Raw genomic sequence first — 18,811 nt, 5'->3', positions numbered from 1 at the left:
CGCATGACCCTCCGCATCCAGTAACTCAGTTACATGGGACATGGTGTGCAGCTTTTGAAGTAGGCGAGCCAGGGTCCTGCTGGGGAGGTCCCCCTCACCATACCTGTGGGCTTGGAACTCACGGCCCAGGTAATGTGTTTCACGTAACGCCTCGTCCTGATACTCTGACATCTTGCTGCGGATACCAGCCAATGTGGCCGAGTCATTGGACTGGGTAAAGTCTGATTCCAGTGTTGCAATGTCAGCTTCCAGTCCCATGAGCGTGCCCCGGATCGCCTTGAAGATGCCATTTAACGACTTTAAAGGCATCCCATAGATTAGAGGGTGAGCTGACTGAGGCAGTGTTTAGCTTGAAATATTCTAAAGTGACCGCACGAACCTCCTTGTAAAAAACTGCATCATGCAGGGTGCCCGAAGGGAGTCATCAGGAGAATGCGCATGGCAAAGCGAGAGGCAGTTGAATGATCAATTGGACTGGGGTGTGATCAGAAATAGTGTATGGGCGATGAGTGACAGGCGATGTCCATAGCTGTGCATCTCTAGTGGCGAGTCAGTAATCAATTCTGGACCGGTGCGCGCATCGCCAAAGGTCAATAAGGTGATTATCAGTAGTTAGTGTATGAAGGGTTTTTGGCGCATGTGGATGGGGACATCGGGAGCTGCTTATTCTATAAAGGATGTCATCAAGCGGGATGTTAAAGTCACCCCCCCAAACTACCGTCCAGGGCCTGTTGTCGGCAATCAGCTGCCATATCCGAACAAAGAAATGGGGGTCATCAGTGTTAGGCCCATATATGGCAGCCAAATTGACAAGAGTATTGTGTAAAGTACCAGCCAAGATGATGTAACGACCGTCCTTATCGCTAGTACAGTTAGCTGTGTGCCACACTAGGCCCTTGTGTCTGAGGATGCTGACCCCCCTGGCATAATTTGAGTAAGTCAAGGAGAATATCACCCCTAACCCCTAGTAAGTAGATTGGGTTGTGGGGCCTTGGCCAAGTGAGTTTCTTGTAGGAGGCAAATGTCGATCTTATGTCTGACTAGATAAGAGTGTATCAGCCGTACCTTACGACCATTGTTTAGGGCGTGCACATTCCACGTGAGACAGGTAACTGTGGACATCCTATTCTGTGGTGTAATGTCGGTAGACATGCATGGCCAGAGTGATGTGTAATGCACCCAGGGTGTACAGTATAACAGTGCCAATCACCTGCAGATATTGCACAACGTTTTGCTCATGCACCATTAAAAGCTAGAACCTTTTTAAACTTTTCAACGCCCTCCCATCCCAAACCCAAATAAAAACTGTACGTACCCCATCCTGCCCTCCACCCACACCAACCTCCCAATTAGATTTTGTTAACCCACCCATTAACTTTAGGAACTGGGAATATTTTCATAGGGCAATGGATGTGCAGAGCGGACAACCAGCCAGAGAGGCTGGGTGGGCGAGTACAACGAGGTATCTGGATATCCCATCTAGGCGAACATCAAAGTAAAGGCGAGATCTGTGTTTACGAGCAGACATTCAAACATCAACAATCTAAAGTCTGTGAAGTAGGTGGACAGCTGAAATAAATTGACACACTTAGAGACAGCTTAAGGACAGGGAGGAAAGGAGGGAGAAACCTCCAACAATATACATCAATCACCCAGAGAACAAATGGGACAGTGGAGTTTCAGTAATTGTCACTTAGCTGTGTCCCAGCCGAGGAGCGTGGAGAACCCGTCGAGGATCTGGCAGATCTGGCCAGTTGTTTGGCGAATTTCAAAGCCTGCTTGGCTTGGTAAAATACTGTGATTTTCCCTCTCGTGTGACCTTAAGTTTCGCCGGGTATAAGAGGGTATATTGCATGTTCAGTTGCTGCAGCAGGCATTAAGCTGGTAGAAATTCACAGCGGCCAGCCTGTACAGCCACCGTGAAATTGAGATAAAAGTTCACAGTGTTTCCCCGATGCTGCAGCTTCCCATTTTCGCGGGCCAGCCGAAGGACCATATCCCGGACTCTGTAGTACAGCAACCAGGCGATGATGGGATGTAAAGCAGCCCCCACCGGAGGTTTAAGGCCAAAGGACCTGTGGGCTCTTTCAACCAGGAACACCAGTGACAAGTCAGCTCCGAATAGGTCTTTAAGTAGAGTTTCCACAAAGTTCTCCATTTTAGATATTGCAGTGGTCTTAGGCACACCTATGATGCGGATGTTATTGCGCCTCGAGCGGGCTTCAGGGTCTTAATTCTTGGCCGTTATTTGCTCCAATACTATGCCCATCCGCAGCTGCTGCTCCTTGGCTACAGTCTGGCCATCATCAACATCCGAGACACGGGTCTCTAGCTGCTCGAATCTCGCATCATGTGCGTCAACGCGCTTTTTAACGTGGACCAGTCGCACTGTACGCATGTCTAATTTGAAGTCTATATTCTTTAAACTGGATTTTACCTCCATTAGTATTTCTCAGAGGTCCAGCTCCTGTTCGCCAGTATCTCCAGGGTCAATCGCTCCGACATCTGCGCCCTCTGTGTGGTCAGCTTGTCGCGAGGCACGACTCTTGTCGAAGGTGAGCTTTGTCTGCCTGCCATCGTGTTTGCCCATGATATATCAGTAGCCCCAGCAGTGGCTTGCAGACCCCGTGCGGCGGTGGCAGCCTACACTGTGTGTGCTTGTCCTTTGATAAATGCAAAAACAACAGTTGATGGACAGAATGCAGAACAATGTCATACATTCACCCCAGTACAGAGATCTGGGCCTAAATCCATTGTTTTTTTGCTCACCATGCCGTTCCAGTTTGAACCCAGCCATATGCAAATCAGTCTTGACCCTGTGCCTCATGGGTATAGTCCTGCCCGAACTGCCAAGCCAGGTCCTCCCTGGACTGGAAACAAGCATCCTAGGACCGGTTTCGGGGTTTCACCCCTCTTCAGCCAGGATAGCTTGATTCCAGTGGCATGGAGAGCACGGGACCCACTTCTGGGCATACACTTCCCACTCGCGGTGACAAATGCAAAAACAACAGTTGATGAACAGAATGCAGAACAATGTCATACATTCACCCCAGTACAGAGATCTGGGCCTAAATCCATCGTTTTTTTGCTCACCATGCCGTTCCAGTTTGAACCCAGCCATATGCAAATCAGTCTTGACCCTGTGCCTCATGGGTACAGTCCTGCCCGAACTGCCAAGCCAGGTCCTCCCTGGACTGGAAACAAGCATCCTAGGACCGGTTTCGGGGTTTCACCCCTCTTCAGCCAGGATAGCTTGATTCCAGTGGCATGGAGAGCACGGGTCCCATGTCTGGGCATACCCTTCCCACTCGGGGTGACAAATGCAAAAACGACAGTTGATGGACAGAATGCACAACAATGTCATACATTCACCCCAGTACAGAGATCTGGGCCTAAATCCATCGTTTTTTTGCTCACCATGCAGTTCCAGTTTGAGCCCAGCCATATGCAAATCAGTCTTGACCCTGTGCCTCATGGGTACAGTCCAGCCCGAACTGCCAAGCCAGGTCCTCCCTGGACTGGAAACAAGCATCCTAGACCGGTTTCGGGGTTTCACCCCTCTTCAGCCAGGATAGCTTGATTCCAGTGGCATGGAGAGCACGGGTCCCACGTCTGGGCATACCCTTCCCACTCAGGGTGACAAATGCAAAAACGACAGTTGATGGACAGAATGCAGAACAATGCCATACATTCACCCCAGTGCAGAGATCTAGGCCTAAATCCTTCATTTTTTGCTCACCATGCCGTGCCAGTTTGAACCCAGCCATATGCAAATCAGTCTTGACCCTGTGCCTCATGGGTACAGTCCAACCCGAACTGCCAAGCCAGGTCCTCCCTGGACTGGAAACAAGCATCCTAGGACCGGTTTCGATGTTTCACCCCTCTTCAGCCAGGATAGCTTGATTCCACAAGGGGAATGTGTTGAAGGGCGGCGCAGCAGCAGGCAGGAGGAACAAATCTTCGATGTGGCGTTGCCGCCCCGCAAACAGCATCAGCAGCTGATAGGCAGAAGCTGCGTCTGGCAGCCACAGATGAAGAGAGGCGAAGGGGGAGCCAGCCACTTCTGTTCGCAGCAAGGAGAGGCAAGTCAGCAGCGGTTCACCGCTACACGCCCAAGAATCGGGGGAGGGAGCAGTCACAAAGGCGGAGCTACCAAGGGAGAATGATGGCGAGAGACAGAGGGCACAACACCTCCTGCGGCATCAGGAATCGCTACTGAGGACCCTGTAGGCCCCAGCCAAGGGCTGCCACATAGAGAGAGCGGAAGGCTGCATCCCAGTCACCGCGCCGGAGGCCTCCCGCAACCCAATCACAGTCTGCATGCCACGGAAGCAAGGCCCACATTGTTCCTCTTTAGCTTGAGCCGCAGATTCAGCCTTGCTCAGCTCTCTCACCACTCTGCCTCCCTGCAGCATCTCACCAGCTCCTCAGTAGCAACTCCGGCCCACCACGGAGCAATTCGTAAGCATCCGCAGGGAGGCGTCACATAAGAAGGGCGGGAGACCGTGACTCATCTGCCATGCCGCAGGCCTCCCACAGCATAGTCACAGTCCTCACGTCTCGGGGGCAAGGCCCGCAGGGTTTCACTTCAACGCTCGCCACAAGTGTCGCCGCGTCCGGCTCCCCCACCGCTCCGCAGCCAACATGTCACACCGGCTTTCCAGCCGTGATTGCAGTCCACCACTAGGAGAAGGAAGGGGTCAATCATACAGCAATCCCAGGCAGCCGGATCAAGAGCCGCCCCTTACAGACAAGGGCACGCCCGGAAAGCCACACACAGCAGGGTCTTGGCCACGCCTCAGGTAGGCCGCACACGCTGCCATCTGCCGTCTGCCTCCGCAGCTCATCAACAGGGCCCAGCCAGTCGTGGAATGTTCCAGGCTTGAGACATCTATCAGTTCAGCTCTGCTGATAGCGTTGATGCTACCAGGGCACCTCAGAAAGAGTGGATTTTGCACGATTAGAGACTCGGCCAGCTGAGTTCGCCTAAGGCGCAGCCATCTTGCTGCTCAACTAAACCACGCCCCTGCAGTCAAAGATTAGATACATTAGAGTTATCGCTGGAATAGTGTATGCACGTTATAGAATGCCAGGTGGTTGTTGTGTGTAATGTCATGGAAGAATGCTTGACCAAAATGACCAAGGAGTGAGGAGAGCTAAAAATGTAAAATGAAAACAATGAACTCACATGGAAGTGAAGGTGTATATCAGCACTCCTGATCTGATGAGGGGTAAGCTGGTAGGTGAACTAATTTAATTTGGGGCGACCCTAAGGGCAGCTTCCTACTACTGGTTTTAAGTCTGCCTGTTGATTGAGGCATACTGCCACTCTGCATTAGATGACACGATGACCTTGAGTCCCAGGTGCAGATGCTGGTAAACCTATAAGTGTTTACAAAATGTAGATGTTCCTTGTTTGCCTCAGTGATTGAAGCCCAGAAGAGGAAGCGCGGAGATCCTTGACATCATAAAATAAGATGCCCCATATTCATTGTTTTGCAGATGGTGTTTCTAATATGTTTTTCTTTCGTGGGCACCATATCTCCTTTGAGTAGAGCACACCCTTTTGCCCTTCCAGAAGGTACAATGACAATTCATTTTCAGAAGATCTCTCATGACACCATACATTTTGAATGTATAATAATGTTTAGTTGCTTTCAGTGTGATGTACTTAGGTTTAATATTCTATATTAAAGGTTATGTCTCAATGCAGCTAACCCTGGTATATAGAAGAGATCAGTCGTGTCCTGTGGGGTTCTGCTACAACTATCTGAATTTAAGCTTTACCCTCCTGACTGTTATATGGCCATTAGGGTCATTATCGACATTGCTAATTTAGCATGAGCTCTGCTGCCATGCATTTCGCTGCTGGTAGTGGCTCGTATACTGCATTATAGAGCACGATAGTTAAAATAAACATTTTGAACTATACAGTGACTCTGACAATCCTTATTGTGGACAAGTATGATTGAGTGAGCGAAAGGGAATGTCATGCTACCACGATTCCTGAGAGAGTCGGAAGTGGTGTGTTCTGGGTTGTCTAACCATTTGTAGCTTTGTGATTATGTAGAATGAGTGAGACACTTTAGCTAGTCGGTTTTGGGATTTTGGGTACTAAGGCGGTTGGAAGGTACAACCCCTATACACCAAGGTCCTGTTTTCCTGCGTATAGTTCTGTGTATGTGCAGAATCCCCGCAACATGACAGAGCATATTCTGTGACAAAGGAAGCCTGGAGAATAGCTCAGGGCACAAAATGACGATTTCATCTAGGGCAGCCGACCTTGAAGCTAGGGAACCAGGTTTGAGTATGGCGGGAGGCTCAAAAATCCTGTGATTCTTGACAAATCACTTAATCCTGTGTCTAAAAATGAATGTGTCCATCTGTAATGCAACTGGTGCTAATGTAAAGCACTCTGATACCTTCGGGTCTAGTTCGCGCTATATAAAACAAAAAAGGCTATTCATCCTATGCGATCTTAAAAATATGTGGTGGTGGCTTCACTATAACATTATTGCACTTAATAGGTGTCAGGGTTGCTACATGTAAGACCAAACAATGAGCAGCCCTAATGGAATTTACACCCTTCATGAACTTAGTGTTGTCTCTCTAACAAGTTGTTGAATTATCTATTGAATTATCTATCACCCCATCTATGTGAAATACCAGTTTGTTTTATGTGCACTGGTGGTGTACCCATTTGCTTTTTGATATTCTTAGGAGGTAATAACTAGGAAACCCGGTCACCCTCCAAGACCTGGGAGCTGTAAGATCTGAAATGTTTGGTCGAAGTTAGTATTGCCATAATCCAGTAGGTTAATTCATGGGATACTCTTGAGTCTGCACAGGATGATATGTCCAAACAAAAGGATGAAGGAAATTAAATAGTTGCTATGGAAACTTAGGGCCTGATTACGAGTTTGGCAGACGGGTTACTCCATTACAAACATGACGGTTATCCCATCCGCTGTATTACGAGTTCCATTATATCCAATGAAACATAATGGAACTTGTAATACGGCGGATGGGATATTTGTCACGTTTGTGATGGAGCTGCCAAACTGGTAATCAGGCCCTTTGAGGCTTTTCTTATTAGCCCTGGCATGCTACAGCCCGCCATATTTAGAGTTCTGGGCCAGGTAGATGGGATCTCAAGCCCTGCGGAGGTGCTGGAGCCAAGCCTGCTCCTCTTGAAGCACTGAAGCTTGCTTATATGAGCACCATGTTCAATTCGCAACCACAGACATGATTTATTTTTTTATTTTTCATTCAAAGCAGGAGTTTGTTTTTCAAAAGCTAATGGTAAATATTCCTGACATGCTGGGAGATTTCCTTCCTCCAGTATGTGGGAGGGTCATTCATTTATTTTCTTGTTAGGAACCACCAGGTTTTCCTTGCCTGTTGCAAACAAGAAAACAACATGTTCCATCCTCTCTCAATAGGGCAGATGGTTTGCGGTCCTGTGACTGGTGACCTAGGTCCCCTCTCAAGTGCGTGCTTGAGTGTCCAAGCAGCTCCTCTCACCTTATCTACATTATCGCGCATTTAAGTTCCAGAAGCGCGTGCACACTTGTGAACTCATTGGCCCGTGTGAAACAGCCTGGCAGTGTCAGTGTGGGGTCTTCCTTGTTGAAGTGTGGGTTAGCCCAAACCTCCTGTCGCTCCCAAGCACCAGCAGAGGACCGTGGCATGTATCGGGCCCAATTAACAGGCACTCGGACTCGGGATTGCAATCATACACTGCAAACTGTTCACATTGAAAATTGTGCATTCCACGATTTCTGCACCTAGAATCAAAGTGCTCATGGGGGCCTTTCAAAACACAAAATACGAATATGTTTATGGTTAATAGTGGTGTGGGAGCAGAAATGAGTTCTTCTTTTTAACAGCTCTTCCGGTTTTTTAAAGGGGGATTACTGCTTTTCCTAGGAAAAAATGTTGAGAATTTGTTTTAAGTTTTGAGAGTCTTAAGTGGGCCAGAAACTGGCACTTGAAAAGGATCAGATGTAAAAGCCTCTGGATTGTTTTGACAAGTCTTTTCTATCTGCATTTACTTTCAATAATTCCTACAAGATATTACAACATTTTAGGGTAATGTAAGAGTAGTATAGGTTGTATACTACTCGTCACCATGTATTTTTTGACAGGTGGCCACGCCCCTTTGACCACGCCCCTTTGGTCCGTGTGTCTATATTGGACGCGTTCCAAGTCTGATTTTAATCGGGGTTTTAATCGGTCCTTATAACGTATTGATAAGATTATAGCATTTTATTGTTTTATAGGTCGTTATTTTGTGAATCATGGCTTATAAAATGATACGGCGATGAAATCAAAAAGCGTATAAAACGATAAGTTAGGATTTGTGAATCAAGGCTTATAAAATGATACGGCGATGAAATCATAAAGCGTGTAAAACAACCAGGCATGCCCGGGCATGTCTTGCTTTAGGCATGTTTATGGGGGACTCAGTACGTATAAATCGACCAGGCATGCCCGGGCATGTCTTGCTTTAGGCGTGTTTATGGGGGCTCAGTAATCGGATATATGGGGTGCAGCTACGAATTAAAATGATATTTTATACATTTCCCATCATCACATTATTGAAAAGAATAATAACGCGTTTTAGAACAAATTGCTTTTATTAAATGTAAAATGAAAGCTCGGAGAAGTTTTATTTTGGGTCAATATTTACAATTTAATTGAAACCATTTTTTACATAACAGAAAATCACATTTTATGTAATTACAGTTTCATTATATGGAATTACATATACTGACAGCATTTAGTGACAATAGAAAAAAAAAAGAAAATCAAGCTTATAGTTGAATAATGAGGTAGAGGTAGTTATCAAATATAATATGCACCATTGCATATAAATCACAGTATCAACAGCACACATAAAATCTGCGGAAGTTACATTAAAAAAGGAATCACAGCATATTTTTGGTACCCGGTAATAATCACAGATAGCTATAAAACATTTGTAAAGTATAGAAAACACATAGTCAAGCTTATAGTTGAATAGTGAGGTAGCGGTAGTTCTCAAATACATTATAAACCAAGACATATGAATCACAGTATCAACAGCAGACATCAAATATGCGGAAGTTACATAAATTTTTTAAAAGAGGAATCACAGCTTATCGTTGTTAACTTATAATAATCACGGATAGCGATAATACATATATAAATATAGAATTCACATATTTAAGCTTATAGTTGAATAATGAGGTAGCCGTAGTTAGCAAATACATTATGCACCTTGGCATATAAATCACAGTATCAACACTGAAAACAAAATGATGTACATAAAAATCAAGAAACCATAGCGTATTAACATCAACCAGTAATACGCAGTATGGCCACCGGGCATAAAATTATACAAAAACTATATGTTGTGATACAGATGAGGTATTTACATAAAAAAATATTTAGTTACCCAGTAAAAAGCATAGGTCTCTATTATAAGTCACGGGTGCTAAACAGACAACCATGGCAATCTCGCGAAGTGTTTTCTTTTTTTTGGCGGGAGTGCTTGGCCGTGTGTTGTTACGGGTTCGTGAGCATTGTCAGCGGTATCACGGAGGGCAAGCGTCGGTGCTCTTCGAGGGGTCAGTGAAAATGGTGATGCGGGGGGAGAAGGGATAACAAATGGTGCAACGGCGTTGTTCTTTAAATCTTCTAAGTGGATACGATGACCACCATTTCCTAGCACCGATGTCGGAATGTTCAGTTCTGCTAGGCTCTGCATGAAGGCATCCCAACCGACAGGCGCTTTATTATTTGCAAAAGAGTGTGTTTGGGTGGCGCCTCTGATCAAATCATGCAGGTTTGAACCACGTATAACATTACCTTTATAAAGAAGTTCCCCCTTATCATTCCAGAAAGCGATGTCTTTATTTTGATGAATTTTATTAAGAAGTAATTCTGCTTTCTTTTTGTGCCGGGGGTTAACGTTGTCAAGGATTTCATTAACTAGATTAAAGGCGTGTGATTCTGGCTCTCTGACCGGTGAAACGGGTGGCTCTTGACTTTCAGGCATGAATAAAGTCAGGCCCTCTTTTTCCATTTTACCATGATGGACAAAGTTCAGATACTTTTGAAGGATAGCGGTATAAAGCTTAGCTTTCTCGTGCACCGGTAAATCACTACGATGAAGAATTTCGCGCATCTCAGCGTCCAACAGATCCGTGGCTGATTTTCTAATGTCGGTATCGGCGCTTGGGGGACTCCGCATTCTGTCTAGCTGATGTTTAGGAACGAGATACATTTTTTCAATGTGAGCCATCACCGGCGGCGCAGCAGGCCCGAGAGAAGCGGGATAGCAATGCCTAGCAGCGATCCTATGAAGCCCCCAGACTGCTTGACAAGACTTTTTTTTGTTTTAATAGAGATCCTCTTATTGCTCAGTTTTTTAACAAGATTACTTTTCTTTTTAAGCACTCGGATCTGTTGAGGACTCAAAGGGACATTGCCCTTCAAGGTATTTAGGGCTATCTCCGATATCGCTGCTACTAAATCGTCAGACGCGGAGCATAGAAGAGCTTTCCTTTGTTGTGGGGATGATGAAACCAACAGTCTTAAAAGAGCTAGATTGCGCGCTATCCGGCTGGACATGGTCATGAGTGTGTTGGAGCTCTAAACTGGAGCGCTGCTTTTTATTTATCTTCTTTTTATAGCCGGGTAGGACTTTTTTAGAGTATAAGCAACAGGAAGATCCGGTGGGAAAAGCCCGGTCCTTAATCTGTAATCCTCCGGCGTGCCGGCGTTTAAATCTACAAAAAGATACCCATAGGGGCTCTGAGTGGCGTCCTCAAAGGCTTCTAGAAAGAAACTAGAGCGACCCGGGTACATCTGTCTGGCTAGAGTCGTTATTTGAAGCTTGTCTCGGGGGTTTTTGAAAAGCACCATGTACTTGGTGTTCAGAGCGATGGTTCGTGAGCTCTTACCTTGGCAGAAGACGTTTTGCACAATGTATAAAATGCTAAGATTACGATGGTGAACATACTGAGTAAAAGCTTTTTCAATTTCACCGCTGTCACAAGCAGAGGCCATTAGATCATCTACAATTAACATATTAACACTAGAGGGTGGAAATAAAATGTCATCATTTAAGGCGGCGGGGAGCCCCTCGACAAATTTGAGGTGTGGAAGCTTTAGCGCGAGTTCTTGATAGAGCCGCTGCCAACAGGAATAGGCCCACACTACGTTGGTGGGTGGCTGGGTCAGCATTTGATGCGCATTTTCCAAAAGTTTTTTTACAAAGTAACTTTTACCAGAATTGGAAGGACCTGCGAGGATGCATGAGAACGGATGTTGCAATCTAATATCCATACTTTAAACAACCTCTAATAAACTATACACACCAAAAGCGGAAAGTCCTTTTTCTCGCTAGCCCCGTGTTTACACAGAGGCTGCATAACTCTTAAAAGCCGTAGGGCAGGGTTTTATAGTCCTCTTTAAGAACGCGCTTATCATATACAACCCTCAACGTTTTGCGAAGCGGGCGTGTCTCAATATCCCAACGTTTTTTAATTCTCACAATGCAGGGGTGCTGCACTACTAAGCTTTCATCTTCTGGAACACATTCACCTCTTTCGGCGTGCTTGGCATATTGAGTGACCAGCTCTTTTAAGTTTTGAAAATTTACTTTTTCGCGGTTCTGAACATTGAGGGTGATCCCCTTCACCTTCAAGCAGATTTTACCGCCTGATAAGCGGTAACCGTAGGTTTTGGGGCCGGCTGAAACAAACTCTGTGATGTGTTCATCGGGAGGTGTTTCGCTAGTGAGTTCCCCCAGATAGTCACCCACCGGAGGGTTAACATCGCCCTTTTTGCTCACAAAAATCACAGAGTCTGTGTCGTGGTAAAGACAGCGGTCTTGAAGCAACTCCAGGAGCTTGTACAACTCCAATCTAGCATAAGCGGTGGTGAAACTGGCAATAAATATGTTAGCGTTGCATGAAGGCGGGTAATGTTCTTTGGTATACCGCCAACACACACAAGCGGTATCATCATCTATGAACTCGCAAGATGACACCTCGCAGTAGGAAGTAAAAAAGTACTGATCAAATTCATCCGGCTCTGTCACTAGAGTAGTTTCTGAGCGGTCTTCTCTCTGCCCCAGTTTTCCCCATAGAGAGTTGAGAAACAGTTTAGCAATCTGTCTTTTAGTGGGGTTCACATGGATTTTATTAGAGCGCAATCGAATACCCTCTTTCTGAAAATATTCCCTCCGGTACTTCTGTTTCTCGGCATTATCACTACACCACTGGGGGTAACCCGAAGCTTCTTGCTTGTCTCTAAGGTGCAAGTTGATGTAGTCGGTAAACAGATCACTAGAAACATTTTCAAAATGCCATATCTCATAAATGCGATCTATCACATAGCCTTTTTTCAGAGCTACATTCACTTCTACAGTGCACCAGGTGCCGGTCAGAGCACGTTCGTCATCAGAGTGATCACACCGGAAGGTCTGTCTGGCTTCTGTGCAGGAGCGGCACAGGGTAAATAATAGTTTTCCCTCGAATCTGTAAGGAAGCACCGGGAAAAAAAGTCCTCTAGGCGGACGAATTCTACATCTGATTAGACCGAAATACATTTGAGGGGCTCCAAAATCTTTATAAAGGATCTTAGGATGTCCCACAGGGTAGACTTTTGTCTTGTTAACAAAGGGGTATAAGCTGGTAAAATCATAGTAAAAAATCTTTTCATCACCAGAGGCCTTTCGATAAAGAGTAACGGCGTTGGTTCGTCCTCCGTAGAGAGAATCACGCGGTTTCAAGGGCTCGGGTAAGTCACGATCCTTGATAAAAGTCTGCAGATCTAGATTACATGTTAACTGCTCACGCCACGCGTGTTCCCAAATACTTCTGACGTTGAAGCCGCGTCTTTTTAAAAACTCCTGTTTAATAGTTGTGCGGTTAAGCAACTGACCATATGTACAACCGGTCATCTTGTTAAAATCGTTTCCGGCGTAACAAATTGGACAGCCGTGAAAAAAGCAACCATTAAATTCAAAGGCAGTAGGGACCCCGTCAATATTGGCATAACCATCTAAAAAATAGGACCCAATTTTAAGCTCCCCGCCCCTCAAAGCGTGACGGATGGTGATTTTTTCACTGTATTCCAAATACATCAACCATTGAATAGCGGGTGTTGAGAATCTCTTTTGCTGTCTGTGATAATTATCACGAGGTAGCAACGCTAATGTGTAAGGTTTTAAAAAACAAAATCTGAACATCGCCAAGCAGACTGAAGCTAAAGTGATGTACTGAAAGGGGTCGATGAAGTCAACATAGGCATACTCATTGGCCTGACCCGGGTTCACCAAGATTTGCTTGCTAGACATGGCAATGACGCCTTCTCTAAAGCGGATACACGCCTCTCTTAAAATGTTCACATCTTGTTGGCAGTAATGAGACAGCTCCTTCTGGAAATCAAACTCCCGATCTTTGTTCGATTCATACCAGGACACAAATTCTGTTTTCTCAGAGGGTGACATATAGTTTACACCGTAAAATTCTGCTGAGGGCATAGCACCAACGTATTTTTGGTTCTGCAAAGTGTTAAAGTAATGCGGGAAATACCCTTTAGACTCTTGGAAACCCATTGCCTGTGGAAGTTTACTGAGTTTCATGGGCAAAAAGTTTATAGAGTCTATAAACCTGATATTGAGTACTTTGGTTGTAACGCACATGAGCTTTCCTCCCTGAGTGATCAGTGACATTGCCACCTTTTCAAGCACTAGAGCTTTCACTACAAAATAACAGTCATATCCTTTAGAGAAATGTGCGAGAAAACTATAGTTTTGAAATCGGGGTGTAATGAATGTGTTGATAAAATCATTGACGCATGTAGGACCTGAAAACTCCCAAGTAGGCTCACCATTAATATGTCTGGCAAAAATATAATTTGGCTCGTGAATGATATTTTCCTGACGGCACTCCATATCGTAGAATATATAATCATTTGTTTTGGTCGGCGGTTTGAGTCTGCTCATAAAGCAGAGATGTGAATCAAATGAAAACACCCGGGCTTTACAGACACCGCATTCAAGGCCTTCGCATTCATGACTTTCGGGGCCGTAGAGACCGCACGAATCACACAACTTTTTGCTGAGACAGCTCACCTCCCCCGCCACGGCTAAAGCACGATGACGCTCTAAACACTCCGAAGAACGACAAAACAGTCGACACCGCGGACACCTTTGGAGATCGTTGGCAATGTCATGGCAATCGTTCGTAACGCACGCTTTGCAGAAGTCTGCGCACGAGTGATTGTATTTGTGGGTATAGGCCGAATGGCAATATTCGCAGTAATACCTAGCGCCGAGGAATTTTTTTATATCTTTCACACCGTAAAAATGGCTTTCATGTAAAAGAACAAACAGAATTTTAGATTTGTTGGCGGTACCGCTGGTGAAATAACGCCAGCCGCCTTCGTGATATAATACTTTAATCGTCACACCCAAGTAATTTTCAAATGCTTCTATGTCTTGCAAAGAGACATCCGTATCTGGGGGGATGTTTAGGGCATCGTGCATTAACTGTGCCTGCTCTGTCAACGTTCTATCCGTAGATTGACCGTGAGCCAATAACCCTGCCAAACACCCCGCCAGGCACAAATTTCCAGCTGTGTTGTTCAAATCAATCAACCATCGACGTTTCTTTTGAATGATCTTAGTAAACAATACAGAATTTAGAGCCCGTCTGGCACCGCCGCCCCTACTTTTTATCACAGTCACAACAAGTGTTAAACTTTGTGACCCCAGAATCTCTGCATTGCTATTCATCATGTCAACAATTTTGTTTAAGAAATCTGAGGCATCTAGGTCGTGATGCGGTAGCCTGCGAGTGTAAAAAGAGTTAGCCAGACCACCGCCGCTCAGGCGAATTTGTACATAATCGTTGGGGCCTATGTCTGGGGCCATTTGGTCCAGCAGCAGTTGGATAGAGTTAATAACCGCTTCTAGGGCCAGTCTAATAGAATCTATGAGATGAAGATTGACAAAACGAAATTCTTCATAAAATTCTATAGCTCTAAATTTTTTGATAACTCTTTGATATTGTCGCACGCTTTCTAAAAACACCGGCGCAGGGTTGTTACTGATGCTAGAATTATCGCAAGCGACAGCTGTTCTCTGAGGTGTTTGCTCTAACTGCGTGGGGCTCGGTGGTAAATACCCATTGTTGCTTTGAATATTACGGCGTATATTTCTCAAATGGTTTTTGGCTCTTTTTAGGTTTTTGGCTAACCGATTTCTGACTACTTTAGCGGCTAACCATTTCTCTTTACGTTTGGCGACTGTAGTTTCAGACCTTCTCGGCGACCTATGCTCTTTGGGGGTCATTATCAGTTTCCCGAGTCGAGACTCAAGGAATCAAGGTTGGCTTGGGCATCTGCTAAAATAGATGCGAGTGAAGTCTGAGTATTTTGGATCACGTCCTCTACTGCTAGTTTGACATCTGTTATGCCGCCGATATGTCCGGAAGCTTCCTGTACACGTAGAACATTAAAAACGGATGAACTGACGGGTGCAGAGTTCAAGCCTAATCCTTCTAGGGTATTTATTAGGGGAAAAATGGCGTAAATTGCCTGAAGTACAGCCGCGTCGCTGGGGAGTGAAGCTTTAACAGCAGCAGCAGCAGCCCCACTGCGGGGGTCAAGTGGTGTCTTTATCTCAACGTTAAGTGATTTTTTGACACTTAGGACGTCATCTATGGCGCGTGAGGAGACAGAGGACTCTAGCTGATTTTGAGCAGTTACTAAAGCAGCTGAAAGTGATTTCTCTAAATTTTGCTGTATAAGTACGATGCCTGCTTTGATGCGTTCAATGGCTTGTATCTGAGCTACTGTATCACGATTACTTAAAGCAAAAATAATAGCTTCGCAGAGAGGTGCTGTGTTCAGAGTGCTTCCCCTAAGGTTTGTTATTAAAGGTAAAATATCGTGGAATGCTGATGTTGCTGCGGTAATGTTTAGGGGTGGTGTGGGGTTATGTCTAGGAGCTTGTAGCGCCGCGGCGGACGCCCCGTTTGCTGCAGCACTGTGGGCAATTTCAGTCTTTAAATTATGGTGAATAGCACCTGGTGCGACCCTTACTGGGGGGATGGTGATGGCTGGTCCTCCTCCTATTGTAACATCTGTGTGACACCCCCCTTGTGAGCGTGGGTTCTTGGAGCATTCGCTGTGTACAGCTGGTCCTGCTTTTGATCTGTTTTGTTGAACGGGTACATTCGCGTTTTCCCCCCAACAGTCATCATCGTCAAGCAGCGAAATTATTTCTTGTTCATCGGGGGGAATAATGGCGTTTGCTGGTTGCGCATGCAAGTTCTTTGATGGTTGAGAGTGAGACTTGGGGGTAGGAGTAGGTGGGGGGTGCACTAATACCGGAGTATCGCTGCAAGGGTGCGTTGTGACACCTAGAATCTGTTCTGAATTTCGGCTGGGGAGAACGCAACCAGGGGTAGGCGTGTTTGAATTCGAAACCTGGAAGGTCTGTAGAGTAGCAGAATTGTTATCATTAGCATTCGCTTTCCTATTGCGCTTTTGATCACCCTTTTCTTTACAGCCAGAGTGTCTCTTTCTCAAACCGCCACCATTTACAGACACCGGTGGAAACTCATGCAATGCAGGCCCCCCAACAGTACTCCCCCCAAAACCACCCTGCAATGTTTGTGGTGGCCCTCGCCGCCTCGCTTCTTTACGCTTCTGACCTTTGCTTTTCAGATCGTCAGGCGGCAACCTTGAACTCCTTTGTACAACCGGTTGTTGTGTATTTGATTGCTGCACGTGTTGGATGGAGATTGCATCATCAGTTTTATCTAAGTAAGAGCAAAAAACACAATTTTAATTCAAGCAATGAACAGTCGGAAGAGTCCTCAATAGTCATCAGTGCTACAACTAGACTGAGAGTGGCAGCGCAAGCTCGCTGGTGGCAGCACACACACACACAAACACACACACACAAACACACACACACACACACACACACACACACACTCACACACACACGCACAAGCACGCGCACATCAGCATGGTCTATGATAGAACATACTACCAGTAGAAAAGAGAATTAATTCTTACCAGCATGCGCGCTGAAGCCGCAAATTTGACTGGCTGCGATAGGATTAGGGCCTTCAAGCGCAGTGTCGAATAAAAGTGCGTCTGCCGCCTCGGCCACTTCCTGCGAAAACAAAAATGCAAACAGCTGTAACACATTTCCTATATCGGTTTAAATTAAATTACTTGAAAGCACCGCTATACGTATTTACAAGCTCATGCAAACAAAAGCACACACACACACACACACACACACACACGACCGCAGAAATAGACCCAGACCTTAGTTGTCAAATTATTTGCTTTTCAAGCCGCAGCTCAACCCCGGCTCGCTGGCCCCAGGCTATATAGTGACATTATTTAAGACCTCGGGCGCTATTAAATCATGATCTGTAAAGCAAGGAGGCGGACTAGTCCTTGACTTAAAAACACGGATCAATGAGCAGATAGTCTTTGAGGTAAGAGCATGTGCAAAATCTAAACACACCGAGAGTCATGTCATATTTCCTATTGCTTAAAATGCCAGCTGTTGTAACATTACTAAAAACCTTTTGACAGAGGAGCGAAAGACTTAATTAGAACCACATGCTAGAGCATTTCAGACGGGGTCCGGCAAAACAAAAAAAAAACAAAACGCAAACACACACACACACACACACGCTTTTTTTTATGCATCTTTCACGGTTCCTGACTAGCAGTTACAGTTAATTCAAAACACCCCGAGTTTCACCTAATTTTATCTATTGCTTAAAACCTTTTGACAGAGGAGCGAAAGACTTAATTAGAACCACATGTTAGAACATTGCCCGGGACTTCGGTCTAATTCGTCTTAGTGTGACAGTCTGAGCCGGAAAAAAAGCTTACATCCCTGATAAAAAAGCATTTAACCTTTGAGAGATGACGCTAATAGAAGCGCAACTTCAAAAAGAGCTAGAGGATTATATAAAAAACATAAAACAATCTTCTTACCAACAATTCTTGGTCCTCAGACATGTTCATAAATGGAAACGGTGCTCAGTCATCAGGTGGTGAAATCTTTCAGGGGCTTCAGCTTTTCAAGCGACCGATGTGGTGGGAGAATGAAGGTGTCACCAGCGCCGTTGGTTGGAGCGTCGTAGCTTTCCTGAGAGCTCCAGCCTGAATGTTCTTGCAGACCTCACGTTTTATACCCAAAACCCGACAGTTTCCCGCCACAATTCACAACGGTACAATCCACTAAGCATTTCAGGTTGAATATAAACAGCTGCGCGTTAACGTGGCAGCTAGTTGCTGAAAAAAAGTCAGACTGCCAAGTAAAGTTAGGCCCCCCTTTTTTTTTTATTCATATTTTTTGCAAACCTCGACCGGACACTAGGCACCATATGCGTACAATAACCTGTCTAAGCATTTCAGGATGAATATAACAGCTGTGCATTAACGTGGCAGCTAGGTGCTGAAAAAAAGTCAGACCGCCACGTAAAGTTAAGGGCTTTTTTCATGCAATTTATTTAGATACATTTTATATCACAGAGTAAAAATGTTCGGTACAAATATGATTTTAAAAGTCCAATGAGAGCGTAAAATAGACCTTGTGGATGTCTGCTAGTTATCATAAACACTGTAAACATGCATATTATCAGTGAATGAAATACAATTTTGCATCGGTCTGTTATTTACACGGCCTCTTTTCAATCTGCGTAATTGCCTCAACACAAACCTTGTTACTAGAGCATCATTTGCCTTCAAATCAGCTGAATACATTTTTAAA

At 45.2% G+C, this 18,811-nt stretch overlaps 2 protein-coding genes across 2 annotated transcripts in view; both read right to left on the bottom strand.

The window, feature by feature from the left end:
• The window catches only part of COL22A1 (collagen type XXII alpha 1 chain), a 1,010,593-nt gene that overhangs the window by 807,008 nt on the left and 184,774 nt on the right, over positions 1-18,811 (bottom strand). The gene's annotated exons all lie outside the window — the stretch shown is intronic.
• LOC146830673 (uncharacterized) lies at positions 8,651-17,194 on the bottom strand. The gene is made up of 2 exons (XM_085604868.1): positions 17,089-17,194; positions 8,651-16,826 (listed from the first exon to the last, which is right to left on the bottom strand). Exon 2 carries the CDS (start codon positions 15,350-15,352, stop codon positions 11,426-11,428), a length of 3,927 nt encoding a protein of 1,308 aa, XP_085460994.1. The 5' UTR covers positions 15,353-16,826; positions 17,089-17,194; the 3' UTR covers positions 8,651-11,425.

The sequence above is a fragment of the Triturus cristatus genome, chromosome 5_1 (genome assembly GCF_964204655.1).
Source record: "Triturus cristatus chromosome 5_1, aTriCri1.1, whole genome shotgun sequence".
Classification (NCBI taxonomy): domain Eukaryota; kingdom Metazoa; phylum Chordata; class Amphibia; order Caudata; family Salamandridae; genus Triturus; species Triturus cristatus.
The sequence above is the reverse complement of the archived record's forward strand: the minus strand, read 5'-3'. Positions and strand labels throughout refer to the sequence as shown.

What these genes read in the sequence shown, in the direction of transcription:
- LOC146830673 (XM_085604868.1), bottom strand. Translation starts at nt 15,352, where the DNA reads ATGACCCCCAAAGAGCATAGGTCGCCGAGAAGGTCTGAAACTACAGTC.